At 51.1% G+C, this 21318-nt stretch overlaps 10 protein-coding genes across 10 annotated transcripts; 5 read left to right on the top strand and 5 right to left on the bottom strand.

Moving 5' to 3' along the window:
* Positions 1–264: 264 nt before the first annotated feature.
* On the top strand, positions 265–1065 carry P153DRAFT_435605 (uncharacterized protein; the record flags this gene model as incomplete). The annotated part of the gene is made up of 2 exons (XM_033673158.1): positions 265–849; positions 904–1065. Exons 1-2 carry the CDS (start codon positions 676–678, stop codon positions 1063–1065), a joined length of 336 nt encoding a protein of 111 aa, XP_033518384.1. The 5' UTR covers positions 265–675.
* Positions 1066–1483: 418 nt separating this feature from the next.
* P153DRAFT_371293 (uncharacterized protein) lies at positions 1484–2661 on the bottom strand. The gene has a single exon (XM_033669236.1). The coding sequence runs from the start codon at positions 2477–2479 to the stop codon at positions 1781–1783; it is 699 nt and encodes a 232-aa protein (XP_033518383.1). The 5' UTR covers positions 2480–2661; the 3' UTR covers positions 1484–1780.
* Positions 2662–4152: 1491 nt separating this feature from the next.
* Positions 4153–5576, top strand: P153DRAFT_303002 (uncharacterized protein; the record flags this gene model as incomplete). Its single annotated transcript, XM_033664484.1, is given in 4 exon segments — positions 4153–4632; positions 4683–4935; positions 5002–5154; positions 5173–5576. The coding sequence occupies 4 exon segments, from the start codon at positions 4153–4155 to the stop codon at positions 5574–5576; spliced, it is 1290 nt and encodes a 429-aa protein (XP_033518382.1).
* A 1131-nt stretch (positions 5577–6707) lies between these two features.
* P153DRAFT_361614 (uncharacterized protein) lies at positions 6708–7625 on the top strand (the record flags this gene model as incomplete). The annotated part of the gene is made up of 1 exon (XM_033666998.1): positions 6708–7625. The coding sequence occupies one exon, from the start codon at positions 6708–6710 to the stop codon at positions 7623–7625; it is 918 nt and encodes a 305-aa protein (XP_033518381.1).
* A 167-nt stretch (positions 7626–7792) lies between these two features.
* Positions 7793–8362, bottom strand: P153DRAFT_391023 (uncharacterized protein; the record flags this gene model as incomplete). The annotated part of the gene is made up of 1 exon (XM_033670995.1): positions 7793–8362. One exon carries the CDS (start codon positions 8360–8362, stop codon positions 7793–7795), a length of 570 nt encoding a protein of 189 aa, XP_033518380.1.
* Positions 8363–9306: 944 nt separating this feature from the next.
* P153DRAFT_371291 (uncharacterized protein) lies at positions 9307–10308 on the top strand. The gene has a single exon (XM_033669235.1). It carries the CDS (start codon positions 9703–9705, stop codon positions 9865–9867), a length of 165 nt encoding a protein of 54 aa, XP_033518379.1. The 5' UTR covers positions 9307–9702; the 3' UTR covers positions 9868–10308.
* Positions 10309–10829: 521 nt separating this feature from the next.
* P153DRAFT_361612 (Tim17-domain-containing protein) lies at positions 10830–11424 on the bottom strand (the record flags this gene model as incomplete). The annotated part of the gene is made up of 3 exons (XM_033666997.1): positions 10830–11213; positions 11264–11299; positions 11356–11424. The coding sequence occupies 3 exons, from the start codon at positions 11422–11424 to the stop codon at positions 10830–10832; spliced, it is 489 nt and encodes a 162-aa protein (XP_033518378.1).
* Positions 11425–12361: 937 nt separating this feature from the next.
* Positions 12362–15359, top strand: P153DRAFT_401529 (dynamin family protein-like protein; the record flags this gene model as incomplete). The annotated part of the gene is made up of 4 exons (XM_033671912.1): positions 12362–12660; positions 12722–12865; positions 12917–13552; positions 13603–15359. Exons 1-4 carry the CDS (start codon positions 12483–12485, stop codon positions 15357–15359), a joined length of 2715 nt encoding a protein of 904 aa, XP_033518377.1. The 5' UTR covers positions 12362–12482.
* A 493-nt stretch (positions 15360–15852) lies between these two features.
* On the bottom strand, positions 15853–17327 carry P153DRAFT_303195 (argininosuccinate synthase; the record flags this gene model as incomplete). The annotated part of the gene is made up of 5 exons (XM_033664495.1): positions 15853–15910; positions 15961–16576; positions 16624–17124; positions 17174–17212; positions 17294–17327. 5 exons carry the CDS (start codon positions 17325–17327, stop codon positions 15853–15855), a joined length of 1248 nt encoding a protein of 415 aa, XP_033518376.1.
* Positions 17328–17816: 489 nt separating this feature from the next.
* P153DRAFT_379911 (ubiquitin carboxyl-terminal hydrolase 2) lies at positions 17817–21126 on the bottom strand (the record flags this gene model as incomplete). The annotated part of the gene is made up of 3 exons (XM_033669892.1): positions 17817–18740; positions 18790–20916; positions 20968–21126. The coding sequence occupies 3 exons, from the start codon at positions 21124–21126 to the stop codon at positions 17817–17819; spliced, it is 3210 nt and encodes a 1069-aa protein (XP_033518375.1).
* Between the last annotated feature and the right edge of the window lie 192 nt (positions 21127–21318).

The following is a 21318-nucleotide window of genomic DNA, read 5'->3' as shown; positions in this document are numbered from 1 at the left end:
TGTAAGTAGTATTCTGATGTGTATAACTCTTGCAGGAAGTATGTATATTGTAATCATTCGCACGTATTTTCTACAGACATGCGACTCATATGCAGAATCACTGTTCGTCAATTAGTATATTACCGTTCTGACATCTACACCCAGGATCACATATACGCATGTTGGTGCAAGCTGGTGTAAGCTGCATAGTGGGGTAGCACCATGCTTGCTTCTGTCAACTGCTGCAACGTTAGCCGGGAGCTCTCAAGCCACATGGACACGTCATCCCAGCACCAAAGAACGTTCTTCGTCCAGACCTCATGGATCGTACGAGCGGACGGAAACTCGGAGGCGCAGAAACCCGACCAGCAGATACACTAACGACTAGAGTAATACGCAGCTGCAACAGTGCACGACGATCAGAACAACTAAACCAACACTAAAAAGATGGAGATAGCTCGTCTATGCAAGTCGGTGAGGTACAAAGACCACTCAGCCGCGGGGGCGGGACGACATGACCGCATCGTTACGCTCAGACCGTCACCTAAGCACAACGCCTCATGAGCTCATTCTCACAATCGACGACGAGTATATGACGATATGATCCCGCTCATGTACTCCCAGGCATCAGCCAAACGACAAGCACAACTATATATATTACTTCCCTTGTCTCACTACTAACTTATATCTTTCAACATGCCATTTGCCCTCAAAATCCGCACACTCACACGACCAATCCAACAAACTTACATCACCCGATCAACCATCAGAATGTCTTCCGGCCAGTCCCACGCTTCCGGCCAGTCCGCCGTTCCCCAGAAGGCACAGGAGGCCGTCCCCAAGGACATTGAGCAGGCTCTCCCAGATAGCGTATGTTCTTCCGTGCCATTGAGCATTGAACATTGGTATTGACTATTGTCCCAGGTCCACCCCACCGCTACCGGCCCCGGTCAGAGCACCAACAAGACCCACGCCCTGAACGACGGCGAGGACTCCATCGTCCCCAAGAAGATCCAGGAGATCCTCCCCGAGTCGGTTGAGCGCGCTGTTCCCAACGCGATCCACAACACTGGCGACAAGAAATAGATGTGTGGTCTTACGAAAGTCATGATCGATATGGATTAGCACCACACCTTTGAAAATGTGTAGGACGCCAAAATATCCACATGTATAATATCAATACACAACAAAAACACCCACAATATTCTTGCCTCTATAATGCTGTGCACAATGTGATGACGCAAGTTCTTTCCACGTGTCTTGTTACGCTGTTTCGAGAAGTGTGATCCAGTATGTTACGATACATTCTACTGACTGACCATCGCTCGCCAGGCATCAAATTGCAGCTGCCATGATCTTTCTCATGTTTGTGTCCTTCGATATTACGCACAGGATATTGCTGGGTCAACCCCAGTCATTCACTAAAAGCGGGGTATGTCGCCATTTGTCTGGGAGATATCGTTCGATAAGTGCATATTTTATATCTACATGACCACGCTTCAAGGTTGGACATCCTGACCGCCAAGCCTGCAATTCGATGTCATATCATTCTTCGATACGATACCCAGTAGTAGGTTAGCACTGTTCTTGTACATGAGGATGTTTTGTTTTCCTATGCAGATGCATCTGTTACTCCAGGTAACTCAGTCCACGCGTCAATTCATGTCGCACAGCTCGTTCAACCAGTCTACATTGTAAATATATATTTTCTTTTCCAATATCTCTTCTACATGGTTACTTTTTCTCATTGTGGAGACTGACTCTAGGAATGAGAACGCGATTAACTAAACTTTAAACGGCGTTAGTAATGCTCCCACCCACCAATTCCACCAGAGAAGTTAGCAGAAGGCTTCGGCTTTCGAGGCATTTCAACACGGTATTGGGCATAGTAATCCGACGCGCCAGCAGTGCCGAATCCACGTGGATTCTGGCGACCTCGCACTGCAGCACTACGACGAAGACTTGTGGCCCCACCAGACGAATCAGACGAACGCTGCTGGTACGCATCAGCGTAGTTAGTCGAAGCATATGAGTCACGGGCTGTTTCACTGCGTTGTGAACCACTGTACTGGGACGAGGAAGCGTCACGTGCATCGTAAGAAGTGTCACGGCGCGTGTCGAGGCCGTAGAAGTTATCCATGGGACGCTCGAAGCGGGAAGTGCCCAAGGGACTAATATCACCGCGGTTATAAGGAGGAGCGTTGTGACGAGGTTGCTCCGACTGCGAACGCGGAGGACTTATAGCACCACTGTTGCTGTAGTCAAAGTGGTGAGAACTACCATCATGAGCACGGCTAGTCTTACGAGACGAAGACGTACCGTAGTGCGCATCGTAGGCGGTAGGTACATACCTTGCATCGGAATTCCTGGAGCTATACTGGTCGCGTGAGGAGTGGAAGCCGAATTCAGAAGCGTATCTGGGGTCGTATCTGGGGTCGTATCTGGGGTCGTAGTTGGAGTCGTAGTTGGAGTCGTAGTTGGAGTCGTAGTAGGAACGCATCTTGCTTTATGTATGTGGCGGTGCTTGAGTGGCTTAGAGGTTGGTTCTATATCTACTAAGTCCTGGAGCTCGTTGTCGGATACTGGCTATACGGGGGAAATTGTCGGCGACATTATATAGTTGTCCATAGGGAAGTGTTGTTTTCACACGGCGTGAGTGACATGGTGCTGGAGGTACGTTTTGGTGACGTGGTTGCGCGCTGTGCGTGAACGTCGCTCGTGATTGTGGTGATATGAGTACTGAGTATGAGGTGCTGGTGAATGTTGTTCACATACTATCATATGTTTGAGGTGACCGGCTTCAACTCTGAATGTCGCTTCGGGAGTCTATATCTTCTGAACAGTCACTGTTTCACTGCTGAGCTGAGACGGTGCAAACAATTTGCATAGGCTGTTTAAGACAAAAACTCAACACAAATCTGCAGATACTCAAAGAGTATGACAATTCGCGTCAGTGTGTCAGCGGACCATGCCCTCGTGAAGTACGTAGAGACTTCCAACCCAGCTCATGGCTGATCTTTTGATCTATCCTTTGTGGGGTTACCCACAGTGATCTTGGTCTGAGATGAAACTATCCGTATACGTTCCCTTGCATGATCATTAGACACAGTGAGCTCCACACTTCCTTCACTTCTCTTCCAGTGCGCCGCTGCCAACGACTGTGAATTTATATCGTGAAGTCACGTTTACGTTTCTTCAAAGTGTGATTCAAGCTTACGTGACTGTCCAGTGGGTTCGTAGGTTTCCAACATTTGTTTGAGCATATCATTAATTATCTATTGGTAATGCTCATATGAAAACACGAGACATAAACTGATCAGCGTGACCAGTTGTTTGGCAGAAGTTTTCCTTCAACAGTACGGATGTGGATAGGGTCAAGAGACAGCGGGCATTGAGACGTGTTGAAGTACGGTCGTACTGAATGCTAAAGAAATGCAGCTTGGCCATTTGGCACATGCAATCTGTGAACGGATATCCCTAAAGAGCCCAAGACGGTCTGGGGTTGATACTTTGTCGTGTATTCCGCGTGATAGCTTGTCGCGTCAAAACGCGTGGTTTCCTATCATCTCACCAAGGTCATATCCTTACATGCCCATTGTTATCGGTTACTTGATGATAGGTGTCATCAGCCAGCGGTAGAGATCGCTTTATCTCTGGCCTCATTTACCATTCGATTGCAAGAGCAATGCGATAGCCATTTGCTCTACCGCCGATAGAGGGTGTGAAAGTCTTGCTTAGCATCCATAGTCTTGTTTACACTCAATGTGCTGTAGGTTTTTTTCTCGCGCAGTTCAGATCATTATTCCATAAAGAAGCTCGCTTTCTGAGTGTCCGCTTTCATGACAGTGTCAGACAAGGTAGATTTGGGAACGATCAAGTGTCCATACGCGAATGCTAACGCGCAGAAGCCAGAATGCTATCTGTGAAGCTCCAGTCGAGTACTAGGTTGTCCTTGACGGAGTGAGGGTTCTTATCTGTTTGTGCTCGTATTCCATCCACTTGCCTATTATTACATTGCGTACATTGTGAAAACCGATGCTGCTGCCTGGTATTGCCCCACTCGAAGTCACACCAAACGCGTGACAACGTGACGACGCGGATAACACGTCCTTAAAACCCAGGTTTTCTCCTCTCTACAACCCTACCTTTTTCACAACTGCAATAGTTGCAAAGATGTCGGATACTTCGTACATGTCTGATGCGAGCATCGAAGAATCCACTACTCAGTTGACCACTAAACACCTATCCCAGTTCTTGCCCCGCTCGAATTACGCCTGTGGAGGAAGTGTCAGGATCCAGCAGCTCGAGTCAACCCAGCCGCTCGAAGAAAATGGCACCCATGCGATTACGATTCGGTGGGACAGTGCTAACACTATCGAGAAGCTGATCCTGCCCTCAAACGATACGCATGATGGAACCACGCAGATGGCGAAGCTTATCCAGGATACACAACCTGCTAGCTTTGGCTTTCGGGGTAAAGATGTGATTGACGAGACCTACAGGAAAGCGTCAAAGCTTGATCCGTCCGCCTTCTCAACCAACTTCTGCCCTTACCAACTGGGTATCATTGACATCATCGGCCAAGCGCTGCTTCCTAGACGAGACACGACGCATCCTTACCAAGGTCTTCGAGCGGAATTGTACAAGCTCAACGTGAGACACTCATTCTCCTCATATAAGACACACACTGACCTGATTCTCAGATCTACGAAGCGCCATCCGGACTCTTCAAGCCACACGTCGATACCCCTCGTTCTGATCTCCAGATAGGGTCCTTGGTTGTGTGCCTTCCTCACGCGCATGAAGGTGGGCAGCTCGTTGTGCGTCACCAAGGCCACTCCATCACCTTCGACTGGGGAGCTGGAAGTACCGATCAAGTCCAGTGGGCAGCGTTCTACAGCGACTGTGAACATGAAGTACTGCAAGTTACGTCTGGATACCGTGTAACCCTCACATGTAAGCAACCTATCATTACTAATGTTACATAAGTGTGTCATGTATTAATTGCGACTGCATTTCTAGACAACCTGTTTGTCCGCCGCGGTTTGGGAGAAATAGCAGGTCACTCATCAGCACTGAGCGCGCAGAAGCTTCCCCTGTACAACAAAGTCAAGAATGCCCTTGCAGACCCACGATTCATGTCAGCAGGCAGGTGCAATCACGTCATGAATGTATGTACACACCATTAACAAGATCTAGGAGGTATGATGGGGAAGTATTGCAGCCATGCCTACGCCCATAGTACTTATGAAGGTATTTGTGCCCTGCCAGCCGTTTTGAAAGGCTCAGATATCAGCGTTTACGAAGTCTTCCGATCCCTAGGGGTTGATACCTTTATTCGCCCAATTCTCGATCACTCCAAGGACAACTACGTGTCTGCCGAGCACTCCTATAAGGATCAGATTGGTACGAAACTCTCGGAGCCTTGTGAATCACTTGAAGAAGATGAATGTTCTGAGTACCCGATTTACGAAGGGTATCCGAGTATTTGGATGAAGATCAACTGGTTGAATGCTCCCATGAGGGACACAGAGAACCTTCAGATTAGCTACCTTGCTGTGAGTTCGTTGCTACAAGGCTTTGCCTTCAACTGCTAATCGCCGCCTCGCGTACAGTATGGTAATCAAGCTGAAATTAGGTATGCTTATAGCTACTGCGCTCTTCTCTTCGAGATCAAGCCTTATTACGAGCGTGTCGAGGTATGTACACTTGCAAATGTATCATGCGAGGTTTGCTGACCTTGAATCAGATCGCGAAGACTAGGGGTTACTCTTTGGACGATCCTCCGGCCGCACCCTCGCTTGGTTAGAGCAAGTCGAAACATGCGTCATCCCGACCCAGATGACTCTCGATCAAGGGCATTGCTACAAGTTGAAGTTTGTGTGGGAATGTCAGCATGTCAGATTTTTTGGACTCGCACAATCCGCACTGGATGCACGAGCGGAGCATTTGTGTACCCGCCCCATCGAAATCGTTCTCGCCTCTATCGAGTACGTCCTTTATCATTCAAATCGAGCCCTTCGACCCTCGCACAAAATATTGGAAGATGGGTAGTTGATTAGGATCGACATGGAATGTCAACAGAGTGGTTGCTACCTCCAGATATGCTCACTGGACAAGCGATGGACTACTTCACAGCGGGACTAAGATCCATAAAAATACAATTTTGGTCCAAAGAAAATATGCTCTTCCCATCATTCTTCCGCATCCCACGTTGTCATCTCAATTCTACCATGATTCAGAAGCACTAATATTAGTTTGTGCTTGTACTTCAGACGCGGCACTTGAAGGCCTAGAAGGCACTAGAAGGAAACCCGATGGTTTCTGTAAGCATCCAACTTGTTTGCATGCGTTCCAGATATCTTTTCTCTATTAATGTTTTTCGATACTCCTACCTGTAAAGTCGCGTGACCAAGTTCTGTGAGCACATCCGCACTTTATCATCCGGATATGTCGTGTTCTGCACACGTAAAACATACCGTACTATTATACTTGAATGAAACTTCTCATCATTCACTGGCTGTCTAGGGTAGTTTTACCTAGTGAAGTCTTATTTCACCTCTGATCCATTCAGTGCCATGCTATTGACACTGAGCACTCCCTTTCACCTCAAGTCACCGCAATTTTCCACAAAATGCCCCCTCCCTCCTCCCCTCCCATATAACAACCCTCTACTCACCGCACAACCTCCCACCAAGCCGCCCTACCAAAGCCTCCCCATTCCCACCATGGCACCAACAAAAAACCACCTAATCTTCGTCAAAAACGTGCCCTCCGACACAGCCCGGAAAGCAATCCCCAGACTCTACGCACAATACGGAGCCGTAGAATACACCAACATCTACGCCGCATCATCCATCACGACGGTGATGATCGGTTTCCAGACCATGCAGGAGGCTGTCTACGCGCAGCAGGATACCGACGGTATGAAGCTTGATAACGTTATACTGCGTGTTGAGCGGTACCATAAGAAGCAATCTGTGCGGTTTCTTCGCGAGCGGAGGAGGGCGGGTGGGCTGCTGGGGGATGAAGGTGGGGATTATGAGGATGAGGGTGCGGATATACATGAGGAGCCTGGAATGACACCCGAGGTGATTCCACCTCCTGTCAAACCGGTGGCTCTGCCTGTGCGGAAAGTCGCTCCGGCGAATGGCTCGTGGGCGCGTGTCGCTGCGGGGTCTGGTCCTTTAGGTGTAGTGTATGCGTCGACTGCCCGTTGTGAATTGTCTTCGAAAGCTCCTGTGGTTGTGGACTTCAGCACGGCGGCAACTTCGATAGGCACTGTCGTTGCTTCAGATGTTGGATCCGCTGTAGCGACTGGTTCTCGTCACTCGAAGTCCATAAGTATTACAAGAAAGAGCGCACATACTAACTTTCACGATAGGTCCTCGGCTTCTGATGTACTTTTCGACGCCAATGAAATCGATGCTGGGGATGCAGCGGGAGAGGAGTCGGTGCACTTCCCGGAAGATACGAATCAGACGCAAGACGTAAGGGAAAGAACAAATACATCTGAGCCGAGGGTGAGTGACACGGGGAATCGACTGGAACAATGGGGAATGCTCGCATGGCCTGTGGACACCACCGAATACATTCAGCAGCGCCATAGCGAGTCATGCTCGTTCTGCCAGATGAGACGTCGGTAGAAACGTGCCGTCGTGGAGAAGGTCACACATATGCTCTATTAATATGCGGCGCGCTTAGCTAGACAAACTCAGACACAAAAGAAGAGTCTTCTGAACGTAGCTCACCACACTGTTTAAATCACTGTCATACCTAAACCCTTCTGAAAACCCCAACACACTCCTCCGACCTACTGAGTCTGAGCACAAAAAAAGTCTTCAACTCCCTCCCCCCACCCCTCTACCTGCGTAGTAGCAGCAGCCCCCTCCACCGTCTCCTCCCACTCCCTCACAGCCTCATCCCACATCCTCACCGCATCATCCCACTCGATTCCCAAATCCCCCTCATACCCGATCCCCTCACCCACCTCCAGCGCCCCTGCAAAACTCTCCTCAAACTGTCCTTCCTCGCCCATCAGATACCGCACATACGTTTCCATGCCTTCTACCTCGCGATTGTCCAGTCCCCAAGTTTTGCACGCCCATTCTTCCACGGCGTCTTCCAGCCCGAAGTTTTCGTGTTGGGGGAGAGATGCCGGGCCGTCGAGACGGGTTGTGTCTTGTGGAATTATGTTTTGTGTAGGCTGTTGCTCGGATGGGGGGTTTTGTGGTGGGTCGACATTGGGATGGTCAGAGAATGGAGTTTCGGGCGGTGTTTCGATGGGGAAAGCGAAGTCGAAGGGACTTTCTGGCGGTGTGGGTGGGAAGTAATACATAGTCGTATCGAGGGGAAGTGATGACCAAAAATCTGTGTCGCTCATGGTGATGGAGAGTAAGGTGGTTGTGTTGTGCGGTGAACGCATAGTGTGGGTGGGTGTGTTGCGTTGTGAGATTTGAGTCGAAATCTTTTTCGGAGGCGATGGGTGATGAGATGGGATGAGGGGGGAACATCATGTTTTATAGTGGGGAGAGGACTGGGATATCGAATGCAGGAAACGGGATACAGGAAACGGGATACAGGAAACGGGAAACGGGAAACGGAAAATGGTTTATGGGATGTCGTTTACGGTTTTTGGAAACTGAAAATTGGAAAATGAAAAATGAAAATTGAGAACTGAAGACTAGGAACCAGAAACAGGAAGATTATACTCTGAAAATTATAGACAGAAACATAGAAGAAAAGAACAAGAGGCTCATATTTCAAGGCAGAAATTGGACGTTAGGAAGTGAATACCCATTTTTGGAAACCCATTTTTGAAAAATGAAAAACGAGGGATGAATGACTAGAAACTCAAGATTAAAAATTTGAAGAATTTACATGATAGCCTAGCTATCTCATTGCATTTGTGCAGCGTAGGAAGATGAAATGTTTCCTACTATCTTGTAACTTGGAAACAGGTAGTAGTCGAAAATGGGAAATCAGAAATGGGAAACGAAAAACGAGAAATGGAAAAGATACACCTATGAATAGATAACAGAGACAGAATACTAACAATTAGAAACAAACAACAATGAGTGCATTGCAAGACGCAGAAAGCTCTTAAACTTTAGAAATTAAAGGTGTAGCGGAAGTCACGTTACATGGCTGCGATCTAGAGACGGAAACCCAAAAACCAAAACTAGGAAACTCAGAACACAACGCTAAAGAACAGATAATAAGAAACAAAAAATAAAGACTAGGACTAAATACGAGTCTGCGCATTAAAGTTGTTGATAACAAGGAACCAAACATCTGTAAAGTCTGTCGTAATAAGAATCCGCAACGGCAGGTAGTTGGCGGTGCATACTAGTGTACGCCTCTGATTATTCCATAAACTATTTAATTGAGATGATAAATTAAAGACTGAAAAGTGACCACGCTTACGCAGAGCATTAGCGGTTTATGAGTTTTCAAAAGTCAGAATCCAAATACCAAAAACGGAAAACGGAAAACCGAAACCCAAAAACCGAAAACCAAAAACAGCAAGTGGGGACCAGAATGCCAAGACCTAGAACCCAGAATTTGAATTTGATAAAGATAACTTACAACAGTAAGTTGAGAATTAACAGCGAAAGGATTGTACACTGCAATCTAGAGAAGAAAAATTGCAGTGTAGTAACAATCTTCTGAATATCAAAATCCAATCATGGGAAACCAGAAACCAGAAACCGAAAACCAAAAATGGAAAACCAAAAACGGAAAGCCAAAAACCAGAAACCGAAGACCAGAAACCAAAAACCAAAAACCAAAAACCAAAAACGGAACCCAGAACTCAAAAACCAGAAACCAAAAGTCAAAACCCAAATACAGAATACAAGGGATAAATATAAAGATAACTATATTTAAGAAACAGACAACGCGATTTACGCGAATAAAGCTATTCACCTAGTAAGTAGCCTTCTACCCAGAAGTGCAAACACAGCTCGAAGCAAGTCGAAACGATTTACACTCCTTGCTGAGATCTACGATGCGCGGTCATGCTTACTTACTTCAGGGTATTGGAGGTGCGTTTCGAAATAGCGAGGGCGCTCAACCTCTACCTGTCCGGGGTTGTTTCTGCACTTGCGTCTTGCTGTTACGATTGCTGCGATGTTGGTAGGAACTGGAGCCACTGTCGTGTTGTCTGACTTGTCGCTTGTTGTATTTCTGAAGATTTGCCTAACTCTGTTAAGCTTTGTGTTCGAAATCACATTCAAATCCACTGACTGGACTGTCCGCTCATGTTGTCCGGTTTAATCTCTGTTGTGGTCCCATCGGGGTGGCTTGAGTTCAATTTGTACTTGCTGTATAGACCAGAATAGATGCGAACTTGTAGCTATGTTGTTATGCGCACCCAAGCGAGGTCACGGTTGACCTGATTATTGCACCGTTCCGATGGTATCGTTATGACTACCCATGTGCAAGTGGATGGCGGAAGATGGTCCTGGTTAGAAGTGATAGAACGCCCGAGTCTGATCTCTTATGTTCGATACTGGAAGCGTAAGCATATCCGCGAAATGGCTGGCTAAAACATAAGTAAGAAGGAAAGTGAGCCAGGGAATCGAGAGCTGCAGATATTGAAAGGCACATAGTAAGCCCGTACCTGCGTCTATAGACGCCACCGCTAGTCGTACAGATCATGCCGCGTGTATAATACAAGTATAGCACAGAAGCTGAGGAGAGTGGAAAACGCCGGCCGCTGCCAAACTTGGTCGGCGGCATATGCAAAGACGCCCAGAACAAAGCACCCCATCGTCCAAAAATTCCGTGCTTCCCGCTTTTGGCATTAAAATCATCGCCTCTTAAAATATATGTCGTGAATTGGAAATTTATGCTGTGACCATTCCGCCGCCGCTCGATGGTGCGCCGACATCGGTGGGTGGTGGTGGGGGCGCATCGAGCCTGGTGTTGTCGGCCATCATTCTGTTGAATCCGATGGAAACGCCCTCGATGACTGCCAGAAGAATGGCGCATGATATAGCACCGTTGCGCATAGACTTGTAGCCTCCTCGTACCGCGAGCGATCCGCCAGTGCAGAACCCCGCGATGATGGCGTTCCATGGGTCCTCCTTCTTGCGTATTCCCTTGACGGCGCAGTCGTATGTGTTGAAAAGTCCTCCCCAGACACCGAAGTTGCCGCCGAGAACGGGCGCGCGGGCTTTGATTGCTGTGATGGCTCCGATGCGTCGCTCGCCGTATGGAGTGTTGCGGAACTGGGGGTGATTGTGAGCGTAGTTGGGGATGGTCTTGGTCAGGAACATACGCCTTTGACGCCGTGCCATACTGCGCCGCCGACAGCCTAGACGATAATTAGCTGATGTACTGGGGAAGACATGTGCTGGGTGGAAGACATACACCCATGGCGAAGGCACCACCAAAATCATTGAGGATTACCCAGGGACAGGGGTCGCGCGAGTGATCCATTTTGCACAGGGGATGTTGTGGTGATTCTGAGGGGTCGAGGGGGTCGAGAGACGGCGGTTCGAGGTGTAGAGGGCGCGTAGTCGGATGGTAGCGACGATGATGATGCTCATCGATTTTTCGAAACCCTGGCGCTAGCGGCAGAACCTCGGACCGATCGATGGTCTTGTCGCTGACGACACCTCGCCCAACTTCATCCCTTTCATTATCAGATGCACGTAATCGGTCTCGATGCGTGTTTGTCTTTCGATTTCTTGTGTACAGCTCAGCATCATATAATCTTCAGGTCATCATGTAGTCGACCTGATAAACAATACAGAACGTGCCCGTCATCGCTCGTCCTTGGACCTAGAGTTAGTGGTATGGATGTACAAAAGTCTAATGTACATGTACATACGAAGGGTTGAGAAGGTAGATATGGCATTTCAATATCTGCCTTTGCTCTCCGTCACCTTTCAAATGTGTATTTGAGAATATCAACAATTTGATTTTTATCATTATACTCCAAGCATTATCTTTCTCTCCGTCAACAATCTGTCTCTTCTCCTTCACTTTCTTTCCATCCAGCTCACTTCTGCCGCGTCTTCTATGATTAGGTGTGCTATACACTCTACAGCTGTGGCGTTTCACGATCATTCCAGAAATTTAGTGCTGTCTGAGCAACACGATAGATCTTCTCCTACCATAATCCGCACTGAAAGTCCTACCAAGATACCATCGCCGTCGCTCTTTACTAAAACCACCCCCATTCTGAATTTCATAACATCTGGCCAACACATCATGGCATGCTCCAAACAACCGGCCCTTGAGGCTGGTACTAGATACTGCCTGCCCTCGCTCCCATGCCCTTTCACCGACGAAAAGAGTCTTTCACCGTCGCTAACAGAACAATCTGGAACCCATGCACCAGGTTCCCATCACCGCACTGCGCTCGGGTAAGCCTTGGCGCAGGCTGCTCTATCACTATATCTATCTCTCGCCCCTCGCTCCTCTCACCTTTTACCACCTTTACTACCCCACTCACTGTCGCAGTTCAAGAGGACACACGAACTTCTCTCCCTATGGCAAGCGGTACGCGTGCCCGACAACGCAGCATGACGTTGAGACCGTCTTCTTCTTCGCACAGCGATGGCGGACTCACTCCCGACTCGTACATCAATGAGCAAGGCAACGCAGCGCGTGAGGGTGAGTCGCGGATGAAGCAGGATTTTGACACCACGAACACCAGCGACGGTCATGGTAAGTGCATCTTTACCCATATCACCTCACTGGTTCCCACAGCTCACTGACACATACTCAGATCAGCAGCATTCCATTGAGACTGAGGGAGATGAAGTCGACCCTCTTGGACACGGTGTCAAAGAAGCACTCGCGGTGATAGGCGAGTTGGAGACCCTAGGACTGCAAAAGCACGACATCAACTATCCGAGATGTCTCGTCTTAGGTATGGAAGTTTCTCCAGATATTAGGGTTGTGGCTAACACTCCGACACAAGGCCAGCAGTCGACCGGCAAATCATCTGTCATCGAAGGGTTGTCGGGTATCAAGACTCCGCGAGACACGGGCACTTGCACGTCCTGCCCGTTGTACATCACGCTGCAGCCGTCCGACAATCCAGGTGCAGGATGGTCCGCTCGAGTTTCGCTACAACAAGACTACGATTTAGATTTGGATCTACATCCATCAAGGGATGCTGAGCAGCTGTTCCCCGGCTGGACACAAGCTGCTTCAAGCCGCCACATCCCGTTCGCCGAGACAAAATCCCGCACGGAACTCGAAGTCCTCATTCGCCGCGCCCAGTCAGCCAACCTCAACCCACTCGAAGATCCACGCGTATTCCTAAAAGGCGCAAACCGACCTCGAGGAACGCAACAAAACAATTTCAGCCCCAACATCGTGCGCATCGACGTCACTGCACCCGGTCTGCCAACGCTGAGCTTCTACGACCTACCCGGTATCATCCAACAGGCCGACGCAGAAAACGAAGTCCTACTAGTCCGGAACCTCGTAACTCACTATGTCAAACAACCCGGTTCTTTGATCCTCGTCACGTGCGATCTGAGCAACGACATTGCGAACTCTTCGGCGGCAGGTCTAGCTCGGGAACACAATGCCACAGATCGTTGCATTGGTAAGTGATGAGGGAAGACTTGGAAGAAGGCTGCACTAAACAATCTTCAGGGGTTCTGACAAAGCCTGATCTCCTCCCACGGGGCAAGACCGATGACGAGCTCATAGATGTGCTGGATAACAGACGCTTTCGGCTTGGTCATGAGTACTTCGTCGTCAAGAACCTCGACAAGAGCGAGATCGCACAGGGCCTGACGCACCAGGACGCTCGCATCAAGGAGCGCGAGTTCTTTCAAACCGGCCGATGGGCTACGACGCTCAGCCAGTTTCAATCTCGGTTCGGCACGCTGAGTCTGCAGACCTACTTGTCCAAGGAGCTCGCCAAGCAAACGCTCAACGAGCTTCCGCGGATCTACGCACAAATCGAGGAGCGTCTTGCAGCAGTGGAGGAGGAATTGGATGGCATTCCGGAGATCCCATCGCACAGCGCGGTGCGAACCATCGCAGACGTTGTGCTGTCTTTCTCCACCAACGTGCGTCTCGAGATGGAGGGGGAGCATGAACATACCGAATGGCGCAATATCTGGGAAGGCATACAGAAGACGTTCGCCGACTCGCTTGTTGCTATGAAGCCCACCATGTCGACGAGCGGTGACCTCGACGCGGGAGTCTTTGTCTACACTCTGCCTGGCCGATCAGCCAATGAATCCATCGTCATTGACTCCGACGATGAGGACGGCGACGGCAACTCGAAGATGCGAGACTCGCCAGAAACACCCAGCAAGAAGCGTAAGCTGGAGGGCGGAACACCCACACCATCCCCATTCAAGACCCCCACCAAGCCCGTCCCCAAACCCCCAAGCAAGACGCCCACCAGGCCACCCACCAGGCGCGCAGAAGCCGCAAGGCTAGCCAAAGCCACCCAGCCAGCCGACTTCGCGCAATTCCGCAAGCGCTTCATCCTCGACGACGTAGTCCGTTCCGTGAACCAGCAGTCCAAGAGCAAAGTCCCCGGGCAAATCCACCCCAAAGTCAAAGAAGCCATGATGCTCTCCGCACTGCAACACTGGCAGCGCCCCATCGACGTCTTCTTCTCCTCGCTACGCACCGCCCTGCTCCAGCGCACACACTTCCTTCTCGACCGCCACTTCGCCAAATGGGCCGGCTCGCAGCTATACACGCAAACACGGGCCATCGTACAAGAAGTCCTACACAACAACCTAAACGAGCAGCACCGCACAATGGCCGCCGAGAGCCTGACGGACGAGTTGGAAGGGCCCTACATATTCTTCCAGGACGCGTTCCACGCCGAGAAAGAAAGCACGCACGAGCACTACCGCCAGCATAGGCAGAAAGCGCGGTTTAGGCGCTACGTCGAAGAAGCCGAGGAGCACTTTGGGCGCGACATCTCCGCCCCCGAGCAGGACAAGATACGCAAGGATGCGCAGAAGATGGCGCGTGTGGCCCTGGAGCCGTATGCGAGTGAGGTCGAGCTTGTGGCGGGGATTACGGCGTATTATGGCCTGGCCGCGCGCCGGCTGCATGATAAGATCTGTATGCGTGTTGAGAGTAAGTTTTTTCGGCAGCTGCGGGTGCAGTTGCGCGGGGAGCTGGAGGATGGGCTCGAGATCTTTCATGAGACGGAGGGGTTGAATGTTGCGCGTCGGTTGCTGGCTGAGTCGCCGCAGCGTGAGGTGCGGCGGCAGGAGCTTGTTGCTTCGAGGGATGCGCTGCGCAAGGGGTTGAAGTGTCTGGATGATTTGCGGGATAAGTACCAGAGTGGTTCGTCGGTTGGTGGGGGATTGGACGGTGCGGTTCGGTCGACAGAGGACATGGAAGACGTTACCACTACGCTGCCTCGTCGCTGAAGTGCCTCTGCATACCAGCATCGAACATGACATCACGGGAGGCGTTTTCTTTTTCTTTTTCTTTTTCCTTGAACACGCACACAACACAGTACAGGCAGACTCATTCGTCGTTGCTACGAGTAGACTTCTTCTTCTTCTTGATGTAGAGTAGCTTACAAGTTGTGTAACGATACTGGCTGGATTTGGATATAACATCGCACAGTCCCCAATTATGTGGGTAGCATACTCATACGTACATACATGCATAGCACGAGAAGACATTTCCGAACAACATGATGTAAGTGTCTGAGTTGGTAAATCTTTGCAAGGGACTAGGAGAGCAATGGAGTTCAGAATGCATGAAAGGAAGGGAGACGAGGGCAAGGACGCGGTGATATGAACTGCACTTTGCTCAGGCGAAAATCATTTTGATTGATAGTTCTCGTAAGATGCTATAATCACGCATCGTAGAAAACCACATTGTTCCCTCGTCATCCTACAGCGACAAACTCATCTATACTCTGCTCATGTTCGCGCCCTCCTCAGCCTTCTGGAGACCGTACTTCTTCAACCTGCATCATCATTAGCGAAGCCCTTACTCACGCACAAGATATTGACGTACCTGATGCTCTGGATAGCAATGAAGCCTGTCGTGTCCATAGGGCTGAAGTTATCCAGTGTGTCCATGCTGGCCTCCTCCTCACTGTACAGCTTCTCCGTCTGACTCGAGCGACCCAACACATACGCGTTGCCCTTGTACAGCTTCATCCTCACCTCGCCGTTTACCCTGCGCTGCGAGAAGACCAAGCTGTTCTCGATGAACTCGCGCTCCGGGGAGAAGTACATGCCGTTGTACAGCTGGTAGCTCCAGTTGTGGGACACGAACTGGTCGCGCAGGTTGCGGACCTGGGCGTCCATGACCAGACCCTCAATGTCCAAATGCGCGAGGCGCAGGATGGTCATGGCGGGGGAGTCGTAGCAGCCGCGAGACTTGAGACCGATGAAACGGTTCTCGACAATGTCGATGCGGCCGATACCGTGTGTGAAGCCGAGCTTGTTGAGCGCGGTGAAGAGCTCGACCGAGTCGGTGTAGGTCTTCTCGGGTGTGACGACCTTGACGGGGACACCCTTCTCGAAGTAGACGGTGATGTCGGTGGGCTCGTTGGGGGCGTTGAGTGGGGACTGGGTCATGGTCCACATGTCATCGGGAGGGGACTGGTCGGGGTCCTCGAGGATGCCTGGGCATGTTAGCTTGGACGCGTGCCAGCAGAACGTCGAATCATACCAGCTTCGTAGCTGCAGTGAGCCAGGTTAGCGTCCATGCTCCACGGCTTCGCCTTGGTCGAGGTGACGGGAATGTCGTGCTGGGCAGCATAGTCCAACAGATCCTGGCGGCCCTTGAAGCGTTCGCAGAACTCGGGCAGCCTCCAGGGCGCAATGACCTTAATGGAAGGCTGGAGTGTGTAGAAGGCAAGCTCGAAGCGGACCTGGTCGTTGCCCTTGCCGGTGCAGCCGTGCGAGACGAACTGGCAACCTTCTTGCTGCGCAACGCGGATCTGGGCGCGGGCAATGACTGGACGAGCCAAGCTGGTTCCGAGCAGGTAGCGGCCCTCGTACGAGGCGTTGCACTGCACAGCGCGGAAGCAGAGCTCCTCGACAAACTCCTTCTGCAGGTCGAGAATGATCATCTTCAATGCGCCGATCTTGAGCGCCTTCTTCTCCACCTCATCCCATGGCTCCTCCTGGCCGACGTTGGCGAGGAAGCACACGACCTCATAATCTTCCTCTTTGCGATTGTTAGCTCAGCGTGAGTTCGATTGTGGCATTGGTCGTACCGATCAGCCATCGCAGGATCGTGGAGGTATCAAGGCCGCCTGGTGAGTCAAGTCAGTCAGTGAAGATCCTCAGTTGAAGAGTCGTTGAATTGACGAGGGTTAATTGAGGCAGTCTCGTACCAGAGTAAGCTAAGCAGACGCGTCCCTTGGTCATATTTGCGGTTTTTGAGGGAATTGGAGAGTGAAAAGTGGAAAGAAAAAATTGGTGACGCTGGAGGGGAAATGCTGAGTACGCCGCGTCTGGGGAAGGAGCTAGCGGTGGGATGTTTGATAGGAACGATAAAAAGCAACGGCCCCACGACACGCGGGCCGGTCATCGGCTTAGCGAATCTCAGCCCTGCAGCGTGACGACGCGTGAAAATGTTTTGCAGAAAAACTTCTCGCCATAACCCTGCAGACAAATGATACATTAGCTCGTGAGGATATCGTAAAGGCTATGGTACGCAAATCGAAGCAGACGCCGCCTATGCCTGCATCTATCCAAGCCCAACGCCTCGCATGCAAACAAGTCCTTGCCAGGACAAAAGATACCACGAATCAAGGTATATACTAGAAGATGGCCAGTCAACGCCCCCAATGCAAAGCTGCATTTGAAAACGCAAGAAGAATGTCAAAGCACAATAGCCGGTTCGGATACTGTCGGCTAGAAAGTGCCTCCAGCCACTCTCTCGCGCTCGTAGAAGACAATGTAGGCCTTCTCGTTTTGCAACCGATTCTGAGGAGGCAGGTTGCCTGGTTCAAAGTCAACGACCTTGTCATCGTTGAAAGACCGCCAGCAGCCACGGGCTTTGTCCTTTACAAATGCAGTGTAGTGGCCGCTGCCCAGTGTGGCGCCGATATGCCAGATGACAGCGAAGGCATTGTACACGAACGGTCCGTTCATGGTAGGATCTGTCTTGACACTGGCGAGTTGCGTAGGCCCTTCCGTCGCATTTTGCGCAACGTACATTTCTTGTTCCGGTGTCATCGGTGGCTGGACGAAAGGCCCAATGTCCAGGCTTTGGAGTGGAAAATTCACAGGTGTCCGGACTTTGCGAGCGCTCTCAGTACGTGACGCGCTAAAGCGTTTGAAGTGAATGACTAGCGTGTCGGGGGCGCGCGTGATGGTTATCTTCTTTACGGCTTCGCGGTCCTTTTTGCATCGTGGACAACGCCAAAGCTCGTCTCCTGCGAGACGCTCTGCCGCGCAGTAGGATCGTAGACAGTCTCGCACATCGCAGGCTTGGTCGCGGGGAATCTCAACGCTGATACTCCAAAAGGCTTCGTATGTTGTGCTTGTTATCCCACACGACTGGCACGTAAGCTGTGAGGCGTGCTGGCCCGCAAACATACCACCAATAACCGACATGTCACGACGTTGGTATCGATCCCATTCGATCTTGGCAGCATACTGGCGTGGAAATCGCTCACGTGTTAACTCCTGCTGTTCAGTAAGAGGCTTTAGCGGTGGCTTGTTCCAAGCGACATTGAGATCCTCGTGCATGTAGTCCAAAACAAACTCAAGAAACTCTTTAGCGTCCTGCTGTTGGTCGACGCCCCATTGAGAATTGAAGTGCCCGCATATTCTCTGTCTTGAATTAGCGCTGAAAGTGAATGATGGGGAACGTTTTACATACCCTGAAAGTGCTGGGGCGCACAGAAGTGACGTCGCCCTTGAACAGGTTAGAGACAAGGGTTGCGTAAGCTTCTGGCAAAATGCCTTTTGTGCCCTTCCAGTTGTCTCGTTGAAGATCTCGAGTGTATCTGCTGGACAAAAACAACTCTGAAAGCAGGATGTGGGCACTCAGACACTGTACAACTGAGTTCATGTAGCATGTCACGCCAAAGTTCATAAGCCCGGTATGGTGCATGCGCACATTGCTGAAACGCGGTTGAGCAATATATGCAGATGTTTGGCCACTGCGACCTTGAGGTGCAACTTGCCGCTCATGAACACCGCTGTAACTGACTCGGGGAACAGACGGCGCAGGTCGGGATGGGGCCTGCGGGATAGCTGGCGCAACGTATTGATTGACAGGCTGGGGCCGCGACGAGGGATACATCATTGATTGTTCTGCTTCAACTTCTGGAAATCTTCGTAAAAAGTCATCGGTTGTGCGGAAGTATGGAGAGCCATGTTCATCGATTTCTTCGTCCACAGGAAGTACTTCAACAGCAGCTCTTCCTTGTCGGGCTTCTTCCAACATCTTCTGCTCCTCATCCGGATCCATCGGAACGTATTCTCGTCTGCGACGGTTTTGAAGAGTGCTTCTCGTGATATGGGTCGCGGCGGGTGATCGCCTGATCGCTCGTGCTCTTGTCTGCCCGCCAGCAACAAGAGCAGGAGTTGTAGTCATTTTGAGTGCCTGGGGACCAACGAGATCTCTCCAAGCATCTAGGCCCCCCATAAGGAAGACAGGATGTCGAGACAAGGGCTTTTCGACATTGAATTCAGTCAAAGCGTCGTACAAGCGTTTGAGAGCAACCTCATTCTCGTTGCGACCGTGGTTTCGGAGAAAGTCGGTGTTTTTTGTAAACTCGTCATGGTACACTACGACGTCGTATGCGTGCCGGTTCTCGAACATGGTTTGTTCGTCGTCTGGAGAGATGACTAATCGCTCTTGGAGTTGTTCGGCAGAGCACCCTTCCTGGAGGGTGGATGGTTCAATACACATGATGTTTCGAAAGAAAATGTGCCCCGCGTCATACTCTGCACGATCGCGCACATCAATGACAAGTACATTGTACATGCGGAAGTAATCGTAGAGCTTGCTGGCATCAATTTCTAATTCTATCACCCTGCTGATGGATCTTGTTCTTTGTGGTGGTTCGCGTGTAACTTGTTGAGATGGAAAGTAGGAGTCTGGCGCGCCATTCGCATTCGGTGCGTAGTTGGAGTGGCTCGATGCGGCCAAGGAGTTGGTCCGACCTCCCGTGCCGTTCATGCTTCTCGGTGTGCTTCGTGGCTGGTTCATGCTGGCGGGCAAAGAGGTGTTCCTGGCAGGGCTGTAGGTCGGGCTGGGCTCTTTGGGGAACGAGGCGGCGAACTGCGTGTTAACAGGAAGCGTTGTCGGACGCGAGGCAGCATGCAAGGAAGGCGGGAGCATGTCGCGAGGGCCACTAGGACGAGTCGAGGAAGCATAGTCTGTAGCAGACGGCATCTGGATTGACAAGTCTTGGCTCGCGCGGGCCGAAGTGGTCTCCAGTCGCGGGGTGGCCCCTCTCAGGTTTGCAAAACGCTGCGTCAGATCAGACTGTATGCTCTGCGAGACGGCTCGACCGTGTAGCGCTTGGGGTTTTGGCTGCACCATGGGCTTCCTTCGTGGCGACTCGGGGAGAGCTGCAGGCGAGGCGTGACCATTTGGCGCCGTGGTGGGAACGTCTGGGAGCATAAGCTCGTCGGGGAGTCGCGATAAGCGGGAGCCACTGGAGGAGGTAGAGGTCGATCGTACAGACGAGACGGAGGACGTAGACCTATGCTGAGCGCCGTTTCTCTTGTTGTCGTTTTTGATGATGTCCCTGATGCGTACAAATCTCTCCTCGCTCGACCTGATTTCCTGCAGAAGAGTGCTGAAGTCGCGGTGCATGGGGGCTCTGCTGCCGTGGATCTTGTCATAGTAGTCGGGGTGCGAGGGTATCAGCGTCGAGACAATCTCGTAGGCGACGAGGTATTCCCAGTAGATTCCAGCGATAGGCGTCCGGTTGTTGAGCCCGCTCTTGGCCTTGGTGAGGTGCGTCCTGCCACGCTCGAGCAGGTTCTTGATCTAGTCGCCAATTAGCCACGGCGGTTGTCCAACTGGCGCTGTGCTGCCTACCGAGTGGTGCTTGAACGACTCGACTGTTTCCGTCGCCGAGCCCACAATCTCAGCAATAGGCGGGTATGGGCCGCCAGAGGGCCGCGGGTCGCCTGCCCCGTCGCTGCCTCTCCAGCCATCTGCGCCGACGCCGTGGGCGCCGTTTGTGTAGCCGTTCATGGCGTGGGCGGGCGAGGGTGCTGGGGGCGGCAAGGGTGCAGCTGCACTCATAACCGCAGTCTAGACGTCGGGCAACTCGCGCATCGTCGGGGGAGTATCGATGTTCGGTGGGGGGCCGTCGTGTGCTGTGGCAGGCCGGTGGGGCAGGGTGACGGCGCGAGTGTTGCGAGAGAGCGGGCAGCAGCACGATGG

The sequence above is a fragment of the Dothidotthia symphoricarpi genome (genome assembly GCF_010015815.1).
Source record: "Dothidotthia symphoricarpi CBS 119687 unplaced genomic scaffold P153scaffold_25, whole genome shotgun sequence".
In the NCBI taxonomy this organism is placed as follows: Eukaryota; Fungi; Ascomycota; class Dothideomycetes; order Pleosporales; family Dothidotthiaceae; genus Dothidotthia; species Dothidotthia symphoricarpi.
Note: the sequence above shows the minus strand (reverse complement) of the source record. Positions and strands in the feature narration are given on the sequence as shown.